This window comes from Chamaea fasciata, unplaced genomic scaffold, assembly GCF_029207755.1.
Source record: "Chamaea fasciata isolate MVZ Bird 193981 ecotype frontalis unplaced genomic scaffold, bChaFas1.0.hap1 SCAF_1, whole genome shotgun sequence".
In the NCBI taxonomy this organism is placed as follows: domain Eukaryota; kingdom Metazoa; phylum Chordata; class Aves; order Passeriformes; family Sylviidae; genus Chamaea; species Chamaea fasciata.
Genome location: NW_027094086.1, coordinates 129743355 through 129767523, shown reverse-complemented (window position 1 = coordinate 129767523; position 24169 = coordinate 129743355). Strand labels below are relative to the sequence as shown.

Sequence of the window (24169 nt, the reverse complement as noted above, 5' to 3'; positions counted from 1 at the left end):
CATGTGATTTAACAGTATTTGCTAAAGGTAAGCTGTGTGTTACTGCAACATGTTGTTTTTTTGGACAGGTTATAACTGTAACAGTTGCATATTTCAGCTTTGTTTATACTGCTTTTTGCACTGTTCATTCTATTTGGTCATGTGAATACTATTTTTTATAGCTAGGTCTGTTTTTCTGGGTTGTGCACAACCTCTGCCTTGAGTATTTCCACTTTATATTGTACTGTTAACATGATGGGAATGGAACATGTGAGGATGTGATTGTTGCAGTAAAATACATCCCATGCCAAACATTCACTGTGGACATGCCTTGAAAGTTATGTCTGTGTGTGCCTAGAGCATTTTCTGCGTATGTAAGAGTAGGATCCCATGGGATGGAGTTCTCATCCCATAGGATGGAGTTCTCTTCTGTTTGGTGCACTGCCTTGAGGCTGCATATTGGTTTGTTTCTCTGAGAAGGCAAGTAACCAGTTTCCCTCAGAAGTTACGAAGTATGGGAGTTAATACCAAGGTCCTGTGATGTAAGGGAGTAAGGAGATGTGAAAATCTTTGAGGCATGTTTTGTCAGTGGTCAGTGCTCATAATACAGGCTGAACATGGTGGTGCCAGAGATTGATTTGCTCGGGGAAGAGATTCCCCCAGAAAGCTTTAGGTGCTAAAGATCAAGTCAAAGCACCTGTCCCCTGATGAAGACAGGACAAAGACCCCAATCATTTTTTATTACGCTTGGCTTTTTTAATGCTCTTTTCAGATTTCAGGAGCATATCTGATATAAGATTGCCTTTCTTGGGTTTGTTTTGAATTTTTGTTTTTGTTTCTTTCCAATTAGAACCTTTGTAGCAAAGTTGGGTTCTTTTTTCCTGGCCTGACTGTAGTAACAGTGTAGCTCTGCAATAGGATAGAACTGGATTTATCTTCCCATAGTTGGTTAATGTGCAGAACTGTTGGAATGCCTAAAGACTAGAACTGAAAATCAAGGGAGGAGATTAATTAGACTTTTTCTTTCTTTAGTGCACTGTATTCAATTTCTTATTTACTGAACAAAAATAGATGCAATGCATTCACTGCATGTCAAGTGCATGACATGTTGAGAAAGGTAGACATTTGTTGGAAAGGAATGAAGTTTCTGACAAAACATAAGTGTTACTTGTTACTGCATGGTTTTGCTTGCTTTATTCCATTATAGAATGACTTGGTTTTGACATTCTTTTTTATTACTAGTGAAGTACATATTTTGAACTTGTCCTGAAAATAATTTAGTTGCATTGTTATTCAAGTCTCTCCCATACTGACCTCTTCTCAGTAAAAAAATAGTCAAGAACTTTCAGTATCTTCAGTACTTTTCATTATTTCATTTGTTATTCTGTTTTCTTTGTCTAATTCAAGTTAGGACTAGCTGTAGAAGATGGGCTGTTTTCAACAGGATTTAAGCAGGCTTGCTTCTTCATTTCTTCGGAGTGATTGAGTTCTCAGCTCTTGTCAGTAGCTAAAAATGTCAAATAGGAAGTAGTGAAACTGAACACTTCCAAATCTGCTGATTACATGTGTGTGAAAACAGTGAGGAAATTCAGTTTCTGAAATGGAATAATGTTACATACGATTTATTAACAACAGGGACACTTGGGAAACATCCTGATCTGAAACTCAGACGTGATTATGGCAAAACTAGTATGTTGCATAGTCATTAGTCCTTAGTACATGTTACTTTTTCCTGGAAAAGGTAGTTGTTTTTTTTTAAAACAAATGCATTTTTTTTTTCCACCTAAGAGAGGAGTTTTATAGGAAATTTACTTATATGATGTGCATGTCTTTCTGTAATGCTTTATTCTACTTTGGGTTCTTCACTCTGGCGAGAGGATGAAGACTTCGTAATCGTGCTTTTAATTTTAATGATTGCAAAGGAAATATTTTTGTTTTGGTTGGCACTGTTTCCTCTGGGAGGAAGAGCATGAATCTTTTTGACGCATTGTCAATGATTGGGAGAGTAAATAAATGAGTGAGTAAATTCTATTATTAGTTGTATTATATTAATACTTAATAGAGACAGTGTAGCAAAAAAAAAGTAAATTACAAAGGGAAGATGGCAGAGGAAACTGATTTTACTTGCAGTACCTGAACTCTCTCATGTGAGGGTATTGTAATATTGCCAAGGTCTGTGTTAGGTATTTTTGAGGCAGAGATTGGAGGACATGCTTACAAGTGTTCAGTACTGAAAAAGACGAATGTTTAAAATGATGGCTAAAAGATGATGGCACATGACAAATTGAATTTTGCTATTTGATTTTACGTTACTCTGTTTCTTTCAGACAGCAATGGACCAGTTACATATGCACTTCACCCAAGCCATTCACAACACCGTGTTTCAAGTAGTCCTTGGATATGTGGAGCTCTGTGCAGGAAACACAGACACCAAGTTTCAGAAGTTACAGTACAAAGACCTCTGTACAGTATGTAATTCTTGCATATATGTATGCGTTTTAATCTGAATTTTTTCACTTCTGTAGGTGTACCTTTTGTCAGTAGGGATTCAGTTGTTAACCCTGTAGCTACTCTAGTTTCTTAACACTTCTCTTAATACAACTTATGACTGTTTGAAATATTTGCTACTCATAACTTAATGTTGATTTTGGTTGCATTAAATCTTAGCACCTTGGAGTTACTGTGCACTCCATCTAGCAAACAAAGACCAACATTTCAAAATGTGTGTGTCTTCAGTATGATATGCTAGTTGCTGGAATAACCATTATCTTTGAACTTAATTCCAGTGCATTTAGGTAGAGTTCACAATTTCTCTGATACTGCATTTTAGTAAGAATTCTTGTAAAGATTCTAATTTAATTGGAGTCTTCCCATTATTCCTGACTTTTTATGATTCACTTTTCATTCTCACATTTAATTTTGCACTTTTGATACCAGGATGGAGGACAGCTATAATATTGAGATGCAAAAGCCTGATGATAGGCAGATCATGGGCTGAGAATATGTATATATTTTCCTCTTCCACAAATTTTAAGTGCAGTTTCTTGCATGTGTTTTTAGAATGAATTACTGTAGTTTGAATAGCATTTTTAGTTCACTTTTTTAGTTTTTTCACTTGGGATTTTATAGTTATACCCTGAGAAATTTTCGAAAACTTCAGTGATGGGGAAAAATAATGTGAGATATTTTAGGTGGTTCTAATGTTGAATTACAATTTGAAATTATGTTTCTATCTTGAATGTTGTTTAGGATGTTTGTCTCAGTCACAGACTAAGCCCTCATCATACTTCATCAACTTAAGGACCCACCCCATCAGTTGCAATTTATTAAATGAAAATATTTAAAGTTCACATTCTGATCCATTTTCTGTTCTTTCATTTCTCTCATCTCCTGGCATCATTTAGCTGCCACTAGCAAGCAACACATCTGCATTGTAAACCATTTCATTTTAAAGAGGTGCCTCTTTAACTTAAAAAGCTTACATAATCTAAGAGCCTTCATATAAATGAAAGTGTGATAAGCAAAATAAATTTATTGGGAATGGTTGACTTAAGTATTCATGAATATAATGAGTAAGTTTCTGGATAGTTGGTATTTGCACTTCATTGAAATGAAATCTAGCTGCAGAAAGCCAGCAAACCCTGATCTTTGTTCTCCAGACTGCAGTCCTTTCATCTTTCTGCTATAAGCCTTCAGAGTTTTTATTTTTGTTTCTTAGTTTCTAATGAACTTTTCTTCCAAGTCTTTTTTTTTTTTCTTTATACTTCTGTATGTCCTTCAGTTTATTTCTCATTCCCTGCTACTGCTAATGATACCAAGTCCATTTATTTACACTTGCACGCTCTTACTGAGCTGCTTCTGACCAGTTCTAAAGTACAGGTTGTGTGTTGCTGTTTATCCTTATACCTGAGCGTCTGGAGGGATCTTTTAGGTACTTGGAAATACCACATTTTGTAATACACAAAAAGAGGGTGGCTTTAACTGCATGGTTACAAAATTATTACCTCATTATTTCTATTAGTTTTTACTTATGCAAAGCCTTAATGAGATGATGCTTAATGCTGCAATAGCTAGCATTCTGTATAAAGGAAGGTACTCAGATTTTGGGACTTTATTGTACTATGAATATTGCTGTAATTGCATTGAAATTTACTTTTTTTAATTTTTCATGACTATCTTGGTAACCATTAGATATGTAAGGACAGGCTGCAGATGGGAAATTTTGGTCTCTTACAAATCATGCTGTTCACTGTTCGTTGTTACCTGTTGTAATGCATTTGTGAAACCAGGGTGCTGAATAAGATGAACTATCACATCAATTCAATTTCTAACTTCCTGTAGAAAAAGCAGCAGATTTTCATCTCATGCATTCAGTTGTTGGGGAATAAATTGTTTAAGACTAAAATATGAGCCTTCTTTCTCTTCTAGTTCAAGTGAGAGCCCTCTTCAGGCTGCCTATGCTGTTAAGCCAGGATGCCCTTAACATGTAAAGGGTTCTGGAGTACTTACTCTAATTAAGCAAAGGAAGTAATATAAAACTGAAGTATTCCTATTGAGGCAGATATTCTGCTATGTATTTCTAAAAATCTGTCAAAATGAACTCATCTTTCTTATTTCCGCTCTATATGGGTAGTGGGGGACTATAATGGCTTTTTTCTTTGTTTTGTTTACATCTTTTTGGGAGTCAGATACTGCATATTATAATAATGTGAATCTTCTAAAAAAGAATAATGTTTTCAGAAATTCTTAAGCATTTATGAAAGTTAGTGCCTGTGCACTTAAGAGTTGCTTTTTCATTGTTGAGTGTTTCTTAGCAATATGGTATGCTTTTACATATTTTCTCTTTTTGAATGTTGCTGGAGCAGGGCAAAGCTTGGCTGCTTCAGGCTGCTTCAGTCTCAAGTTTTGATCTTCTTGATTCTAGTATAAACTCAAAGAAATTCAGTTGTTTCCTTAGTTTAAATTGAATTATCTTGATTTTTAGTAAGTAATCTTTTTTTTCCTGTCCACGTGAAAGTCAGTATGTCTTCAAGTATGGTGATTTGCGTAAGGAAACTTCAGATTTTATATACTAAAAGCCCTGAAATACAGTAAGACTAACATTTCCTGATAAGTTAGTAGAGAAAATTGCTGAACCAGCAAGTTTTTTTGTTTCTAAACTACTTCTTTAAAGCTCATTCAACCCAATGGGGTATTTGTCAGGAAGGCTTCTCTGTGGCGCTGAAGTGCAAAAGTCTGTGGTGTTGAAGTGACACACAGGGGTGGCTGCATCCCTCTCATAGTGAGATGGCCTTACTTCTGTATCTGTGTCACTGTAAAATAAATGTAAGAGGTAGTTAATATACAGGCCAATTGAGAAAAAAAAAAAAAAGCTAGCCAAACCACTTTGTACTATTGGACACCATTTGTTTAGTTGACCAAAATCAGGAATCTGTCACTTCTTAAAACACATTTGAAAATGAAACTGGTGTATCTCAGCTCAGCTCTATGAATTTGGAGAGTTTGGTAAGGTTTGCTCTGCAGCAAAAAAATGAAGAGAATTTTGAAGTTTCACAATGCTGTTTTGTTGTTCTGTAGCATATTACGTCAGACAGCTACATTCCATGCCTTGCTGATCTCTGCAAAGCCCTCTGGGAAGTCATGCTCAGTTACTACCGAACCATGCAGTGGCATGAGAGCCATGACCAAGATGAGGCAGCAGTTGTGTCTTCTGGTAAGAAACTTCTGGAAACAAAACTTCTGATATTTGGAAATAACTTTTCTTGTGCTCAAGTTATTAATTTATGTGCTAGTATCTTTGTGGTCTTGACTCAGCACCTTCAGCATTTTTGCTGGTAGTGTGCATTAAGGACTAAAGCACTCACTGGATTTTTTTTACTCTTCAGTAAAAGGTTAATTTTTTAATGAGCCAGTATTGCAGATATAAATGATTTTATATTCAACAGTGCTTAGGGGAAATGTTCTTCCCCTACTGTGTGGAATTTTATAAAAAAAGATAATTTAAAAATAATTTTTTTAGTAAAAAGATTTATTTTGGATTGTTGGGGCTGTTTGTGAATTGAAGCCATTGCTAGAGATGAAAGTTTTTATAGCTATATCAGATGTCAAGTTCAGGGTTGAAATATTTGCTTTTGTGATACGTTGTGTGAAGAAAGATTCTAAAGTTTTGATCGAATTGCCCATTCTCAACAATATTTACATTTACAGTTTAAATAAGATTTTATACATAAAATAACATTTTCTTCTCTTGTGTCCATTTCGCAGTGGTTTTTGCAGATGTAAAATCAAGCAGGTATCATAGAGAACTTACTTCGTGCAAAAATGATCACAGTAGACTCCTAATTCAGCCACATATGCACTTATAAAACTAGTTTCCCTTAGTGTCGTTACTTGTGATATCCTGAGGAAAGAAAATAATCTGCACTCTAAAGCCTTCTACAGGAACCATTAAGCCTAACAAAGTGATATATACAGTCAGATGCATAATTTTAAATGCACTGCTTTTACATGCATGCCAGAGTGTTTTGGTATGTTTACTAGTAACCTTCTCTCACTCCGTTTTTAAAGTTCTGGAGATATGGCTTAGCTATAATTTACAACTGAAGTGTAGTGATCTACTGAATCACTTTTTGAAATACCTCAGCAATGATAAAGCTCAGAAGAGATTTTTACAAATGCAATGTAATTTCAGAGGGGCTATAAATACCTACTGATTTTTTTTTTTTTTTTTTGCTAAAACTCACTGCTTATTCTACAGTAATCATTAAAACTGCGCATGGAATTCTCATTCATACTTACTGATTTAATGGCTGTGATATGTGGGGAAGTCAAAGAGTAAAATTCCTGTAGAATGGGCATGTATGTCAGAGGGAACCAGGGAGGCAGTTCAGGAGATTATGCTAAAGTTTTTCCTCAAATAAGCCCCATAGCCTGGAGGGGTAGATGTACCACTATGTCTGGCATTTATTATTTTGGGAACTCATGGCTGTCCCAGTATTGTCCTGCTTAATCTCAGCACTCTTAGAAAGTACCTTAAATGTGTCAAGGGACTCTTGATCTTAGGGCACAAGTACAACTGTAGAAGTGAGAAGCTGGACTTGAAAGATATTATTTATAAAGCTCTTTGTGTTTTATCTGTGAAACTTAGCCAAAAGAAGTCCTTGGAGAGATAGAATTAAGTATTTATATGTAAAACTTGTTTAATCAAACTGAAGATAAAATTAGTGAACTAGAATTATCGACATAACACATAAAATGAATTCTATGTCACATTTAATGAGCTACTACTTAGTCTATGATTTTGTTGTTTGTACAGTAAACAGCAAATTGCTGTTATATGGGGTTTCATCCCTCAAAATAAACTACTTACTGGAAAATTTTCCATTACACTGTTTGTTGTGGTCAGAGCATTGTTTATGTTTTTTAGTACAGAATCAACCAGAAAATGAGTTTTCAAGAGACCTATGCAGATCACTTTTGTCCTCCCTGCTCAAAGCAAAGTGAACTTAAAAGTCACATTGGTTTATGTGAGAGTTTGCCTAGTTCAGCTGGATTTTCACATACCATGAAATTTACTAATATGTTGATGTAATTTACATGCATTCATGAGACAATGATTTAACAGAAAACTTGAAAGTGAGTGGTAAAATGATCACTGTAGCATTTGAACTCCTGATTTCATAAGTGTAATCCTACAGGTAAAAGTTGTTAGCAGCTCTAGTATCTGTAAAAGATTCAAAGAAAAGCAAGAAGAAAATTATGTAGGATGTAAATTCAATTTCAAAATGTTTCCTTTATAGTACTGTGTAAATTCTGTGCAAGACCTGCTTAGTATTCAAATAGTGAAGCTAGAAGACAGAGATTTGATTGAGTCCTTTTTTTTTTTTGCTTTCCTCTGCCATGCAAGGATTAAACAAAAGCCTTTTGTTATGACTGAAAGCTGCCTTTTTGAATTTTGAGAAATACTGAAAAACGTGAAGATTTAGTGTATTTAAATCAGGTGTCTAGAATAGTAACTTTTGGGTGGTTTTGATCCTTGTTTTTATGTGGATTTATGAATATTTATGTGTTCTCTACCTGTTCCAAATTCCTCAACGCAAAATGTGTAAATACTTGTGCAGTCCTTGATTTTTCAAGCCAGTTATCCTAAATTAATGTGTTTGCATGTGTGAAATTAGCTACAGTGCAATTCATTAAAAGACTGGAAGCAAGACCTCTTAGCATGTCTGGCCATAAACCAGGACCATTGGGAGACTGACAGAGAATATTCCATTGATTTTTTTTTTTTTTTTTTAGTGAACAGTATCATCTATATTGCAGTGTCTGTCCATCCATTCCTTCATGAATGGCAGTTCGTGAGTACAGGGAGTGTGGTCTTAATCTAGAGAACAGGTCAAAGACACTGACTTGTTTAGCATTGGCTTCAGTCTGCAGAAGTTTAAAAGAGAGGAGGTTGCAGAAACACATGAAGAGTGTGCTGTGGCTAAGATTGCTGGTTTTCTTTCCTTGATAATCCAGGAAAGGTTAAATCCACTTAGAGGCTTTCTGTTTGTAGAAATTAGATTCTTAGATTCTTTCTATTTATGTTTCATTTAATCTTCCATGGAAGATCGGGAAAATGAATTTGTCAGAATTATTTTTTTCAGAAGATGAGCATATTTAGGTACAGTTACTAAATTATGATTTATGTAGGCAGTAGATAATATTTGTTTTATGATTTTTCTTTCTTAAGGATTTTTTTTGCATGCCCTGCAACAGTAGATATAGTATGGAATTATGTTTATAGGTCTTGTTTGCACATTAAACAGCCTTTTATAATTTCATTTTGAGTTATTAGGGTAAATTCTCAGTAAACCTGCAAAAACAGTCTCAATACCTTAACACAGGAAAAAATTGAACACAGATTTGCAGCCTTGTAAAATGAATATCCCTAATAATAAAAACAAAATCTGGATTGTATTTTATTATGTTTTTAATTTTTATGCGGAGTTATTCAATTCACAGTACTGGAACTTTTAGATTCTGGCTGGTTATTATGCTGGTTCTGTGTTCTTGAATTCCAGCCTTGTGGGCAGACATTTTAACTCAACTGGCTTGCCAGTTGTTCTTGGTAGTGTTTGTATGTTCAGTACTGTAATCCCTAGCTTACAAATAAAGCTTTCTCAGTGTTCGATAAAGTTCATAATTTAATAACATGTCCAGCCACACCTTATGGCTCCATCTGAAAGAAATCAAGCAAGGCCAGCATCCTTCTCAGTATTCATATTCCTCACATCTCTTTACTGAATTTAAATGGAGGTACAGATGTAGAAGATACCATATTTTTGTTGTTCCTGTTAAACTTCTAAAAACAGTCTTAAAATAGGCAATAGTTCTTTTTCTGAGAAACATACTCTGGAAAGGTTCAAATCAGAAACCAGATGGTTGATGAGGAGAAGGACAATGTATAGACACTCTTACACTTACAAAGAGTCTGGCCTAGGACTGGGAGAATGAGGCACTGCTAAATGCTGTTTATAATTGGTGATTGTTACAGAAGGAAACTGCTTGCTTTACAGCGAGCACTGGATGATCTGAAGAAGATGCAATCAAAACATGGTCAGACTGCTTGTGCTCTATTGTTATTTAGGTTTAATTGAATTGTCAGTGTCCGATACAAGTAATAATAATTCCTGTTAGTGGATGGTTTTTCTTTTGTTCTCTTAAATATGCGGTAGGGTCTGTTCTGCACACATCTGAAAAGGCTGAGAAAAATCCTGTATCCAGTGTCCCATTCCTTACTTGCCTCTTTAGTAAGGTGCTCACAGTATTTACATGATATTCATATAGACTGCAAGGTCTGGACTCAGGGCAAGGCATGACAAGGAAAGAGCACTTACTTTGTGGATAAAAATTTCTTGATGCTGACAAATGGAGGACAGATGTATGTTATTTATGTTTCTGGACTCTTCTTCAGTAGACAACAAAATTAGACATGAAAAATTGCAGTTTTCTCTAAGGAAGGTGAAACTATACCAGGAGTTTTTCTGGAAAAAGCTGTGAAGCCTAGTAATGAAGAACTGCAAGGGTCAGTCAGGATTAGATCTCACTGTGATCCTTGCAGTACACTACTACCTACTACACTACTACCTAATGTACCTGTAGTACATTACTACCTAAGGAACACTACTGGGACAGGTATTTGGTGTGCAGATGATGAAACTCTCCTGGTCTGCATTTGCATATAAAGCTTGTATGCTTATATGTGCATTATTCATTTCTGTTCAAAAGTTTAGAGCAAAATAGCTCTTCTGGAGTTTGCATAATTAATAATATGGCAGTAGCTAAGGAAATACTATTCTGTGTAGGATAACTTTAAAAGCTTTTGAAAATACTTACAATGCCTTTAACTTGAAGTTTCAGATGGCAACAATGTGATTGGAGCTGAAGAGAACAGTTTTGACCGCAACTATGTAAAAAAGAAATTGGAGCATGGGCTTTCACGAATATGGCAGGTGTGGGTTTTGGATTTTGTTTCCCCCTAAATATTTATTCCCCCTCTCTTCCACCTCTCCAATATTAAATATGGTTATATTTATGCTAATGTCCTTAAAGAAATGTCTCCAGGTTGGTTTTTTTTTAAGTGTTTTGTTTTGATTTGACTGTATCAAGACCATGGAAATATAATTTCTATGAGTCAGTGGTTGCAATGCTTCCAAACTCAGTCAAGATACCAAAACACAGTAACAGGACTTTTAGTCTGATCCCGTTTCTTTCCACCTGTGTGCTGCCACACAACCTATTTTCTTCTCATGTGCTTATCTCTGTATACTGCTTTATATTTCTGGTACAACCATAGCTATGGAGAACCTGGAGCCTTGTGAACCTGACTGGTTTAATGGTGTTCCTGGTGTGATTGCTGGATCAGTTTGGTGTGCAGTGTCACCCAAAATGTGTGATGAAAAAGCTGAGTTCTGTTTTTGCGTTGGCAATAAAGCATCTAGGAATGACTCTGTGTTACAGAGTGCTAAAGAAACTGATTATAGAATTATTTTAGAGAAATTACCCATGTTACAGAAAATAGAATTCTATTCTCATTCTCAAAAAAGGAACTTATAAGTGCAAGCAACCAACAAGTGTTAATGAACTGGGCATCCAAGCCATCACTTTTTGTCTTCAGTGTATTAAGTATACAAAAACTTTTGTGTTTTGTAGGATGTTCAATTGAAAGTGAAAACATATCTTCTGGGAACAGATCTGTCTAACTTCAAATACGATGACTTCATATTTGTACTTGATATTATCAGCAGGTATGCTGGTGTGGTCATAAGACCTTTTAGTACATGTCCACAAATAAGCTCTGATAAGGTAGCGCTGCTGATTAAGGCTGGTATTTGCATTTTGATGCCAATTTCATTGAAATGTGCTGATAGCTTGAAGAGCAATTCTTCTATATGTGAGAATTTATGAGGATGTCTTTAGGAGAGTAGCATGAACTGCTTTCCTGCTTAAGTGTGATATGATTTCAGTATTGTCTCTTTTTAAGATGTGGGATGTACAAGTCTAGCAATTTTTTTTCTAAGAGCTTTTGTAGGGGGTCTGAGTCAAGCAGAAAAATATTGTGGTACTGCCAACCTGTACAATATTATATCCTTCTGTTTTGGTAATAAAATGACAGATTGAGACTGTGAACTGTCAGCTTGCCCTGTGTAGTGGGCTCTCAAAAATACATTTATTTTGCATATGGGTCTTTGTCCCTATGTATGTGGCACACAATGATAGGATTTGAAGGAAAATGAGACATGGACTTCTGTGGAATGCAACCTTAACGTTGCAATGTAACACTGGTGCTCTATTTTGTGGAGATACATCTACACTCACAGTTGGAACAGCAGTATTAAGAAATCAATAAATAAATAATCAATAAATATGTCTAAACTTTGTCTTATTACTCTAGGCTGATGCAGGTTGGAGAAGAATTTTGTGGCAGTAAGTCTGAAGTTTTGCAAGAATCCATCAGAAAACAAAGCGTTAACTATTTCAAGACATACCACAGGTGAGACTATTGTATGTGCAGTGGGTGATTCTAATGACATTTATTGTTGTTGGGTAGACACTTTCCAAAGGAATTCCACTGCATAATCTTCGTGCACTGAAGTTGACAGTAGAATATGCTTCCTGATGAGAATAAGGCTCTGAACCCTGCGAAAGGGGAGAGGATAGAGAAGCCTTTGCTTCCACTGTGTTTGTGGAAAACTCTAGTTCTGCAGCAGGGAAGCCAGATAAAGATGAGCAACATTTTAGTGTAGAATTTCAGTAGCTTTTTAGGCTTCCTCTTGTCTCCTGGCAAGAGGAATTAGTGAGGAGGAATGTCTCTTAAGGCCATACTTTGTAGCTAAATTGTGTCTTCTTTTTCTACACTGTTGCTTAAGAAGACTCATCATGTACTGCTGTGAAATGTTTTTTTCAATTTGCAGTTCTGTCTTGCATCAAGTAAGATACTTAGAACTGAGTCCGTCCTTTTGAGTCATGTTTTCACGGCTTGTTCATTGGCAGGATCTAATTACATTTCACTCAGCTCTGTTGTCATATCTGAGGCCAGTCATATCTTGTCATGGACAGGCATTCTCTAGACTCAGATATGATATATGGCTATAACAACATCAAGACTTATCTTTCTATTTGTTTGTTTCAGTTGCCTTGAGTTTACAAATGTTTAGGTTTGGGTGATTGAAAACTTTTTAGTTCTAGTTTTCTGGCATGACGTTCTTTCTGGGTGTAAAAACTAGGAAGAGAAGAAATGCAGCCTTCCATGCTCTAGGAAATGCTAACTTTCGTAGTCTTGATCTGCTGTCCTCCTCTTTGAGAGCTGTCATTCAACTAATACCTCCAGAGCCATTTGAAAAGTCTGATGCTTTCTGCCTAAATTCCATGAAGTATGAAAATTAGGGCAGGAGAACATGAAACAGTGTCTAAATTCAGAAGATGAGAAGAATGTGGTTTGGAATTTCTTCCAGCTTTGGTAGTTTGTAGCTAGGAATTCTTTCTGGACATTTGATGAAGTCCTCAGTTCCAGTTAACTGAAAAACTTGAGCCTTAATCAGATCCACATTATGTCTTGTCAGGAGGTGCCTGACAAGACAATATTTTTATTTCTTGAAATTTTTCTGAATCCTGAAATGAATTTCATGAACCGATTTTGGTCTACCTCACTAACTTTTACTACACTGAAATATCACATAATGCCTTTTTGGGTTAAGTAAATATAATTTTGGCTGTTACCGTTTTGTTTAACAGCTTAAGGAATCATAGACTAATTTTCTGAATTATCTTTGAGTAGCATAAATGTTAAGGAACATTGATGGAATATGTATAGAAATAATAATTTTTACTTGTGTTTTTTAAGATAATGTAATTCTTGTGAAAATATTTTTGTCATGAATTAAATTATATTTCATATATATATAATATATATGAAATATATATAATATATATTCTAATATATTCTACATTTTTTATGCTGCATGGGTATTGTGAAGATTAATTGGCCAATTTTTTTTCATCATCAGAAGGAAAAACATAAAAAACCCCTGTCTCAGAGCTATGTCCCCTAGGTTTTTTAATATAAAAGCTTTAAGCATCTTGTGGTTTCAGATCAAGCTAATGTGGCTTTCACTTCTCTTGGGTATTTAATTGGAGGGGAAAAAAAAAAAGCAGGAGTGCTTTTAAGGATTCATTAGTACATGAAAGCTATACAGAGCTAAAATGCCTAGAGTCCGGGAGTAATCAGTTCTTTGTGTAATTTGACATATGTGCCCTCCTGGGCAGTGTGGTGTTGTAGAGAACTGCCAACATAGAGCAAATATTGAAAGGAATTGGCTGTGTGATTCAAAAAACGTGGAAAGGAACGTAGTACTAGAGCATACAGGAAGTCTTTTTCTGGGTGCAAGTTGATTGTTCTGATAAATCAGAATGGGTTTTTGGCAAAGAGCATTAGTAAGATTATTTTTGAAATGCAGTTTATTTTTTGTACTGTAAAAAAGTGTGTCTGATCACTTTAAGCTTTTTAGAGAATGAATGCAACAGGTCTTCATGCATTCCCCTTCCTAGATGTATATGCTGGTGAAAATTAAGAGCATTTGTTCGAGTACTCTGTCAGAGCCTTGGTTTCAGATTTGAAATGCTACAAAACCTGTTGTGTGGCTTTTAAATTTTGCTTTTCTATGACTCTTTCACCTTAGTCTCCTTCACAAAGACCTTTTAATCTCTAATGCTTGCTTTCACAGCGTCTTTATCTGTTGTTTCTGTTGGCTTTACTGTGAGAAGTTCTGAAGCTATGGGTACTCAATGCCCTCAAAATAGCACTTGAAGTCTACTTGTATTTAACTGGTGAATTTAAATAGACATAGCAAACTGTAGTCACAATTCAACACATTGCTTATCTCATAGCGGCAAGCAAATTTTAATTGTAGTGGTGGTTGTAGTTCATTATTGAAGTTGTGGCATTCCTAGATATTTTATTGCCTAATCAGAAACCCAGTGCATCATTTACCCACTGTTACTTGTAAAACAAAACAATATGCCCTATTTTAAGAGGAAAAGATAGAGCAGTGTGATTCCAAAGAGCATTCATTTGTGTCTTTTCCTGTGTGCTTCATTTATGTGGCAATTTTTTTTTCTTTATTAAAGATGTTTCTGCTTATGACAGAGTGGAGGCTTTTCTAGTGATTGAAAACAACAGAAGAAATGCAGAGATGTGATGGCTTGATTACTTTTCCTTATTACTGTATTGATACCAAAGTAAAATTAAGATATGATGAAAATTAGAAATTATTAGCCATTTAGGGTTTTTCTTTGAAAAGTTGAGATGTCTGTAGAATATTAGTTCTTTCCACTTCCCTTTGCTCTCTGTTGGCTTCAGTGTGTTTGAAAGAAGCATCTAGCTTATGTGGGCTCTCAGAAGCTGTTGTGCTGCCAGTGGAGTGTTTGTATATATAATACTGCCTTCTTCAGTTTACAGAGGAAAAAAATCCAATATTTCTGCATAACTGTAGGTGTCCCTCTATAATATGTAATCATTTTGACTAAAAAAATTAGTTAACGAATTTTGGAGATAGTCTCCAAGAAAAATTTTCTCCAGAGGTGTCATAAAAAATACAGTGCTTTGGTAGCTGCAGCTTTTGAGTGGTTTCTCAGTTAAAAGAATTGCTTAAATACTTGTTTTAAAGTATAACTTTCTGTACAGTTTTAGAAGGAGTTTTTCACTGCAGAAGTGAAGTAATTGCCTACTTTGTGATTTGCTCTTTCTGCCAATTAAGAGTATTCATTTGTGTTTCAGAACACGCCTTGAAGAACTAAGAATGTTTTTGGAAAACGAGACCTGGGAACTTTGTCCTGTTAAATCAAGCTTTAGTATTTTGCAGCTTCATGTACGTTCTATGAATAAAATGTACAAATGTGTTAATACTTTAATAACTAAGAGTCACAGTGTTCTAAGAAGTAGTAAGATCCATGAACTACTTTTTTTAATGTCTTATAAAAGCTCCTCAATTTTACTATATGATATTAGAAAGTTAGGAGTGAAATGGTTTTGAAACAGTAGTGTTTCTGTTTCAGGCAGGCAGAGGTTTTTATGGGAGATGCTAGAGTTGTAAGCATAATGTTAGCCTCTGTTTTTCATGTTTCAATGTACCATTAATTTGTCTGTTTTTCATTTCTAAATTATTTATCTGACAGTAAGATGCTAAAAGATGAGTGCTTAAAATTAGTTTCATGAGCACTCACTAGCTTGTACCAATTTGGCATCTGTTTCTGGAAACCTAGGTCATACAGCCTCATTTGGAAAGGAAAAGTAATACTCTTCTGTGGTGAAGTCCAACTGAAAGCAAGTAATTAGTGTGTTCACCTTCTAATCATCTGACGTGATTTTTTTAAAAATTATTTTTAGCATGTGCTGGATGAAATTAACTTGTTTTGCCAAATAAAACATGGTGCCTGTGATTAAAGCTATAGCTGAATTTCAAAAATGTTTTAGCACAGCAGTGTTAAGAAAGATTGTTTTGCAGCTTCTGTGGAGTTAACTGTTGAAGTAAGCAGTAGGCTACTGGGTCACTAAAAGTACAGAGGGAAAGCAAGGGAGGACCCTCAGCAGCATCCAGCAGCAAAAGGAAAAATATTTTTAATAAAAAAGGGGATTATCCATCTATACATACTGCTCAAGGGACAATGAAGATGGCAGAAAGTTACTGATTTGTTGAAGCAAACAGAAATCTAACATTGTAGTCCTTTTAGCTGCATGTGTTTTAATCTTTAAACCTTTAATTAAATGAAAATGTACATTTTACCATTATGAATATCAATAGCTAGACTTTAATAGATAAAAATGGTATGTCATCTGAGATAAGTTGTCTTTTTTAGGAAAAAAAACAGTAAAAAAATCATGCCTTTTGGGTCCTCCTTGGTCCATACACTTGCAAAAGTTTGTGCACTCACCCAGTGACCAGAAAACCTGCAGTGGCTTTGAGAAGTAAAAAAAATTTGACAACTTTTTAACAATAAAGTATCGACAAGAAAATTTCAGCTTTAGTAAATTACTTGGTAACTTCTGTAAAGAAAACTGCGTTTTTGGATAAAATTTAAGGCTTTTTTATCTCCTGATTTCTGTGAAATAAAAATCACAATTAGTTTTCACCTAGTTTTAGACAGTAAATACTTTCAGAATGAGGATGTATCGCATATTGTAGCAGAAAACTTCTAAAAGTACAAAGATGGGCAGTGTACGGTTGCCACTTTTGAGGTTAACTTGAACCAGCATGAAAAGCATGTTTAAGTAAACAGCAAACTTTGGCTAAAAGTTAATTGTCCACAAGTTTGTTGTCATCCTTTGTTTTTATGGAACTGGAGTCATAATAATACTGAAAATGCCTGATTAAAAGGTAATTTATTTCTGTTGATAGGAGTTTAAGTTCATGGAGCAGTCGCGTTCCCCGTCCGTGTCACCGAGTAAGCAGCCTGCCTCAGCGGTTTCATCGACGGTAACGCTGTTTGAGCAGTACTGTAACGGAGGAAACCCCTTTGAAATTCAGGCCGACAGCAAAGATGATGAGACAGAAGATGTGTTAGCATCCAATGGGGTATGGAGTGTTTCAGGAAAAAAAGAAAAAAAGGAAAAAAAAAAAGGCAAAAAAAAGAAAAAAAAGGCAAATTGTGCTTTCAGTAAACGATGCTTTATTTTGCGTGGCAATGATGGCAAACTGTCTTAGTGCAAGAATCTGTTGCCTGCAGTACTGTGCTGCTTTGCTTTTGAAAGTGCCAGGAAGCCAGGCATCCTGTTTAAAGTTCAGCTTGTTCAGCACTGGATCAGTACTTTTTTTCCACTGAAGTCAAGCATTCCTGAAGGTTAGCAAGACATGTTCCACCTAAATTAGTATTTTTCCGTTTTTAAAGAACATTGTCAGCAGCCTTTCAACCAGAAAAGTTATTTGTATTCCAATCAAGGTAAAAGCCAAAAAGTGACTGAAGTGCAACATTAAATGAGTGACAATATGATGAGAAAAATAATGGTAGTTGATTTATTATTATTATTTTTTTTAACAGTATGAATCAGATGAACAGGAAAAAAGTGCATATCAAGAGTATGATAGTGACAGTGATGTTCCTGAAGAGTTGAAAAGAGATTATGTGGATGAGCAGACAGGAGATGCCCCAATAAAAAGGTAAGTAGGCTGTGTGTGTCCTTGGTCTAATTCACATGCTTTTCATCTCAGTATTCTAATTAGTTCAGTTTCTATAATCTGTAACAGTGGAATAATAATCAAATAAACATTACGCTGCCTGCACAGTTAGAAGGCTCGGCACTTAGATCTCCAGAATGGGGAGGAACATGGAACAGCTCATCATTATTGCAGACTAAACCTGAAGAAAGGAACATTTTTAAAAGGAGATAAAGCCCCTCTGAAGCAGGTAGTGGAAAACTCATTAGTAAGGACTAGATGTTAACTGAAAGTCCTTTTATAGCAGCTGTTGTGTATATGTGTAATTTCTGTTGTGGCAAAAGCAGTTGTTCGCAGACAAATGCCTTGAATTTTGGGCTTCTGCTTCTGCAGAGTAGTAAACTTCTACAGGTTGAGAAAAATAATTAGATCTTCCATAGCTTGGAGACAGTACTTTTGAATTTTAAATTCTCTTTAATACATACATGGATATATATATAAGTGAATATACATATTCTATTTTGATGTATAAAAAAAAGTATTTATATATATTTCTATTAAAAAACCAACTTTCTATCCTTTAAAAGAATCTGAAAACAAGTTTCTGTCTAGGACACTGTGCAACTTAGATGTACATTCAGACTTCGTGAAGCAGGCTAACACTTTTTTTATGTAGGGTTTGCAGGACAACTAGAATGTCAAGACTTGGATCAAAGCAGAGTAGCAGAGTAGTTACAGGATAACTCTTTAGGATTAAATATTGTTAGCATGATTCTTTCTGTAAGGTGCATCATATAAACTGTCTCCTTTCAAAGAACAGGTGGATATATAGTTAAAAATTCCTTACTTGGAACAAACAAGAGTTGGTGTCAATAAATTTGTACTGTGAAATAGAAATTTTTGGAAGAATATAATTTTGAGGGATGGCAGCTGGCAGGGGCTTTCTCTTATAGAAAAACAAAATTTGTCTAGTTGGATAAATATCATTGAGTCGAACTTCCCACTTCTTTCAGGACTAAAATTTGTGAAAAGTTTAATGACTTCTTTAGTTTCATCTTCCTCAAAATTGCTTCTATTTCTAGGTGGTAACTTTCAGCTGTAGCTGACCTATCTGCCTTGCTTTGTTGTGACTTTTGTTGTTTTTATTCTCTTCATGAATTATAAGTTTGAGTCAGAGTGGTTAAAATGGCTTTTGGGGCAAGACAGAGGCCTGCAGAGTGCCAGTATTAGAATAAGAGTCAAAAATTGCTTTCTCTGGCACAGTTCTATGTAAATTAGGTCAGGCTTCTTTCTTAAATTTTAGAATCCTAACCCAGTTGTGCTTTGGCATAATTAAAATTCTGCACTGGAAGACATACTGTCATGTGAAAGAAGGGGGGAGGAGTAATACATTTTCCACTAAATTTCGTTTCTATGTCTTTGAATGTTTTCACATTTGCTGTAATTTGTTGTTTTCTTTGAAGCGTTTCTAGAGAAACTCTGAGGAGCAGAAAGAGATCAGATTATAACCTCAATAAAGTGAATGCACCTATTCTAACCAACACTACACTGAATGTAATAAGGCTTGTTGGTATGTAGAATAATCGTTTTTTTAAGTGTTTTTTGATTTTTGTTCAAACTTATGGATTATAGCAAATATGTTAAATGACATTTAAGGCCCTGAAAAATATACCTAGTTGGGCTCTCTTTCTACTCTTTGAAAACATTAATAAAATAGAAATGAAGCACTAAACAAGTTTTTCAATTAAATAGACAAAAATGCTTATATCTTGTGAGTTATTTTTACGTGGAAAATTAATCTGCATGCATATGTTGGTTTTAACCCATAATGGTAGCTTATTTGTGTGAAATATTGAATGTGTTAGGTGAGTAGAGATAGAGCATTAATCTTTTTGCTTGCTATGTTGCTGATGTGTTTTGTGAAATGATTTATTTTAAAGTAGAATCGTTGCGAAAGTAAGAGCATTAGGACTAGGGGTTTTTTTTCCATTTCATTAATCAAGTTCTCACATTCAGAATAACTGTTTTTACTACATAGTAATCAACTAGAAGAAAAGAGCTCTCTCATACATCCTTAGTAATCTCCAGGGGGTTTAGGGAATCTATCCCTGGAGGTCATTAAGGCATGGCTGAACAGGCTGCTGAGCAGCCTTGTGACCTGCTCTGAGCAGGAGGTTGCACTAGGCCACTTCTTGAGGTCTTTTCTTGCCAGTTTTCTATGAAAACACTGGCCTCCAATTTTAGATGTGATGGGATTGACATTTTGTGATCATGCCTTCTGTGTACAATAGCAGTTTTCTGCTACTGACTTCTGTTTTATTTTTAGAGAAGGGGAACTAACTGCCTGAATTTATCTGAGTAGGCAAAAGAGAGGAATTCTGTTTGTGTTGTATTAATGAGGTTTGCCTTCAAAGTTTGGAAATTATTGTTGCACTTCAGAGTGAGCCCTTTTAAAAAAGATTACTCCAACACCTGGTTAACACCTTTTGCTGTCTTTGAGGGCAGCATGAAAGTCAGGAATTAATTTTCTAAGTTTGTTTTACAGGTTTGCTAAAACCTTTTTTTTTTCTTGAGCATTTACCATATAGACCTGAAATGAGAGTTCATTCTGTTGTGACTTTTCTGGCATTGATCTGTGACTTAGGTTGAAGTGATTTGTTTGCTGCTTTGTGCTGTAAGGTTTTGCTCTAAGAAAATTTAAGATTGAATCTAGAAACTACTCATGGCACTTTCATGCAAACTCCAGCCTCTGTCCCTGCCATAAAACACTGTCCCAGTAGGTGAAGCAGTAGTTCTGGTTTTCCAGTTTTCCGTAAGGAGTCCTATTTGTGGATTATGTTCATAACCCCAAAATCAAACATTTTTTTAAAAGCTCATATATATGCTTTGTTGTCCTTCTGAAACTATTGCTAATTTTCAAATTTTCTGCTGTTTGAAGTGTTTTATGTTGTTTTGGTAATGAGTGATAGTAGTGCTATTTGAAACATGGAATTGAAAAGGGATCTCCTGCAGGAGGAAGATGTCATTTAGTACTGCCTATAAATATACTTGTTTTGAACTTCAGTTTAAATAGACTTCTGTTCCCACCACTCATTCTAATAAGAATTCTGGTTCAAAAGCCTTTTCAGCCTGTAGAATAAAAAAAAAATATTCTCCTATTTTTTGCAGACTTGATCTCATGACAAAAGAAGTTGTGAGGTTTAACAGGTTATTTTGTTTTCTGATGCATACTGCTCTGCTGTTTTTACAGGAAGTGATCCTATTTCTTCTTAGTCTTTGATTTGCTAAACAATGTGCCAAGATTTCTAGTGTCCTCTGTATTTATCTAGCAGAAATTTAAATTTTCTGCTCTTGTTGTAATCTTAGGAAAATCATGTCCAATACTTTGGATGAGATCTTCCTACATTGTCTAATTCTTATATCATTGCATCATGGTCCTAAGTTCCTTCAATTTTGCACCTCTTTTGATTTCTTACAGCTTCCTTGTACTGGAAGTGTGTAATAACCTTGTACAGCCAGCAGATCCTTCACTTTCCCAGTTTTTTCCAAGAGATAAAATGCTAGCTTATAGTAGAAAGATGCATATTTCTTAATTAATTGTCCCCTAAATTAATGGATTTATGATCTGTGCTACTGAATTTCATCAAATTCTTATTGCAGCAATCATCAAGTACTCCTGTACATTATGCCAGTCCTTTTCTGTTTTGATGGTGCCTCATTTTTTTTTCTAGTATCACTCTTACTTTTGTGCCAGAGTAATTCATGAAAATGTTAAAGAGATAGCCGATTGCTGGGAACTTCACCAGTAGCTTTTTTAGTTACATTCCTTTTCAATACACTCTTACTTCATTTATTTACTGTGCAATGTTGTTAAATTAATACTTTCATCAAACCCCAGATCGGTGAAATGTACTGTGTCCTTTGTGTAGAAAATCATGTACCTTAGTCTAGTACAGTTCACTTCTGTTAGATCCATGATTTATCTTAATTTTGTCTCCGTATATCTGTTTCTGTCACTTCCATACTTGCTTCAAAAGAATCTGAAATTCTGCATCCTAAAAATTAAAACAGTGGATCAGTAGTTGTTTGGATTACTATTTCCCCTCTTTAATATGTTTTTCTTTGCTGTGTTTCAGTCATAATGATGAAGATGGAGAATTAAGTTGCCCAACCAAGTAACAGAAATAATTGCCCTACTTTTTAGGAAAGTAGTAGTGCCCATTGTGTCATACTGAATTAGTATGACAGTGTTTGTTAAGCATTTTGAACTATTTCCGTGTGCTGTCTGTTTTTAATGGAGGCTAAATGAATAAAAAAAGAAGTAGCTTAATGTTTATAAACTACGTAAATGAGTTGCTAATGTATAACTGAAGTGGGAGCTGCTACAATTGCGTTTGAATTTCAAGTGAACAGTTCAATTTATCAGATTTCTCTCACTAATTAACTAAGGTCTAAGGTAAATAGTTCTCTTTCTAATATAAAGTAGCCATTACACTAATTTTATAAGGTTAATTTTTCCTATCAAGCCATTGCATGTTGACTTAAAAAGTAAAGGAAAAATAAACCTGTGTTAAATTTGTATGGAATATTTTGACTAAGCACTATATATCAACAAGAATATTTAATGACTATGTCATTGTATGTATTGATTCAGTGATCTCTTAATTAATATCATTCTGACCATAGTAATCGTTTAGTGGGTATTTCTTATATTGATGGGTTTTAATGCTTTTTTGCCCTTACTTTTGCTGGTGTTAAGAATGGGTTTTGAGGACAAATTCTTAGATTCTGCTTGCTTTAAATCCCATTATCTTTCAAGGAAATAATAATACTGATGACAAACCTCACAGCAGAAGTAGTTAGCTGAAGTGAGTGATTGGTCACATAACATAGAACCTCATGCAACTTAAACCTTGAATTGCAGACTCTTTCAAAATGGTCAAGCTAAACAGACTTTGCACTTTTTCCTTCAAAGCGGTGTTTTGGCTCTTAATGTATGTCTTCTCCCATTCCTTTTTCCCTGTCACCTGGGTCAGGGATGGTCTTGTCAGTGAAGACTGATGCACAGAAGGCATTTGGTATATCAGCCTTTTCTGCATCCCCATACCAGGGTTCCTTCTCCATTTTAGTAGCAGGCCTTTTGTTATTGATATATTTGAAGAAGCCCTTCTTCTTGACATTCTTGACCTGATTTGATTCCAAGTGAGCCTTGGGTTTTCTTGTCTTAGATCTGCTCACTTCAACAACATCTCTGTATTCATTCCAAGGGGCCTGTCCCTGTTTCTACTTCCTGTGGATGTCCTGCTTTAGTGAGTTTTGACAGATGTTCCTTGTTCATCCGTGCTGGTCTCTTGCCCTCTTTGAAATTTCTTGCTCATCAGGAGGCACCATTCTTGAGCCTGGAGGAAGTGGTGCTTGAATATTGACCCTCTCTCTTAGACCCTTTTTCCCTGCAGAGCCTGTCTCTTTGGGATTCTTCCAAAAAGATGCCCAAAGAAGCTAAAGTTAGCTCTCCAAAAGTCCAGGGTTGCAATTCTGCTTGCTGCCCTGCTTCCTTCATGAAGGATACTGAACTCCACAATCTCATGGTCCCTGTAGCCAACGCTGTCCCCAACCTTCACACCTCTAACAAGGCCTTCTTTGTTCATTAGTGTAAGGTAGAGCAACACATCGTTCCTCATTGGTATCTTCCAGCGTCTCTGTCAGGAAGTTGTTGTCAATGCTTTTACTGTTTGTGCTTTGCTGGTTTGTTCTTCTAGCTGATGTCAGGATGACTGAAGTCCCCTGTGACAACCAGGGCCTGTGACCATGGGCTGCTTCTACTTGTCTGTTAAAAGACTTCATCCACTTCCTTCTCCTCATCAGGTGGTCTGTAGCAAACAGCCTCAACAGTGTCACCCTTACTGGTCTGCCCTGTTATCCTCACACTTAAGTTCTCAACTGACCCATCATCCACCCCAAGACAGAGCTCAATACGTTCCAGGTGTTGTCTCACATACAGGGCAACTCCAACACTGCGCTTTCCAGGTCTGTCTTTCCTAAACAGCATATAGCCCTTCATTGGCAATTTTCCAGTCACACAAGCTATCCCAACATACGTTCATAAATGCGATGAAATCAAAGCCCCATGACTGCATACACATCTCTAATTCCTCCTGTTTGTTCCCTACACTGCGTGCATTGGTGTACAGGCACTTGACAGAGGTATTTGAGTGTGTCACTATCCCCTTGGGAGTGCCATAAGGGGATGTCCCATAGTCCTGTCTTAGAGTCATGTAAGGCTACTTCTGTCTGCTGGAGTTATCCCCACTTCAACCTTATTTTGCTGCATGCATGATCACTGTAACTCTCCCCTTATCCCATCTTTCCTAGTTCAAAGCTCACTTTACCAGACTGGCCTGGTAAAGATTTTTTGGTAAAGATTTGTGTGTGCTAACTTGTGAGGTGCATCAGTTTTGTATAAATTAGTCTGATAAAGAATGCTCTCTACTTGCTATCCT

The 24169-nt window shown here is 35.7% G+C and overlaps 1 protein-coding gene across 1 annotated transcript in view; it reads left to right on the top strand.

The window, feature by feature from the left end:
- Positions 1 to 24169, top strand: part of VPS50 (VPS50 subunit of EARP/GARPII complex) — a 77375-nt gene that overhangs the window by 26582 nt on the left and 26624 nt on the right. The window contains exons 12-20 of the mRNA XM_066197510.1: positions 2307 to 2447; positions 5557 to 5692; positions 10375 to 10472; positions 11173 to 11267; positions 11915 to 12013; positions 15296 to 15386; positions 16914 to 17090; positions 17554 to 17672; positions 19133 to 19239. Coding sequence (XP_066053607.1) covers positions 2307 to 2447; positions 5557 to 5692; positions 10375 to 10472; positions 11173 to 11267; positions 11915 to 12013; positions 15296 to 15386; positions 16914 to 17090; positions 17554 to 17672; positions 19133 to 19239 — 1063 coding nt within the window. The remainder of the gene's footprint in view (positions 1 to 2306; positions 2448 to 5556; positions 5693 to 10374; positions 10473 to 11172; positions 11268 to 11914; positions 12014 to 15295; positions 15387 to 16913; positions 17091 to 17553; positions 17673 to 19132; positions 19240 to 24169) is intronic.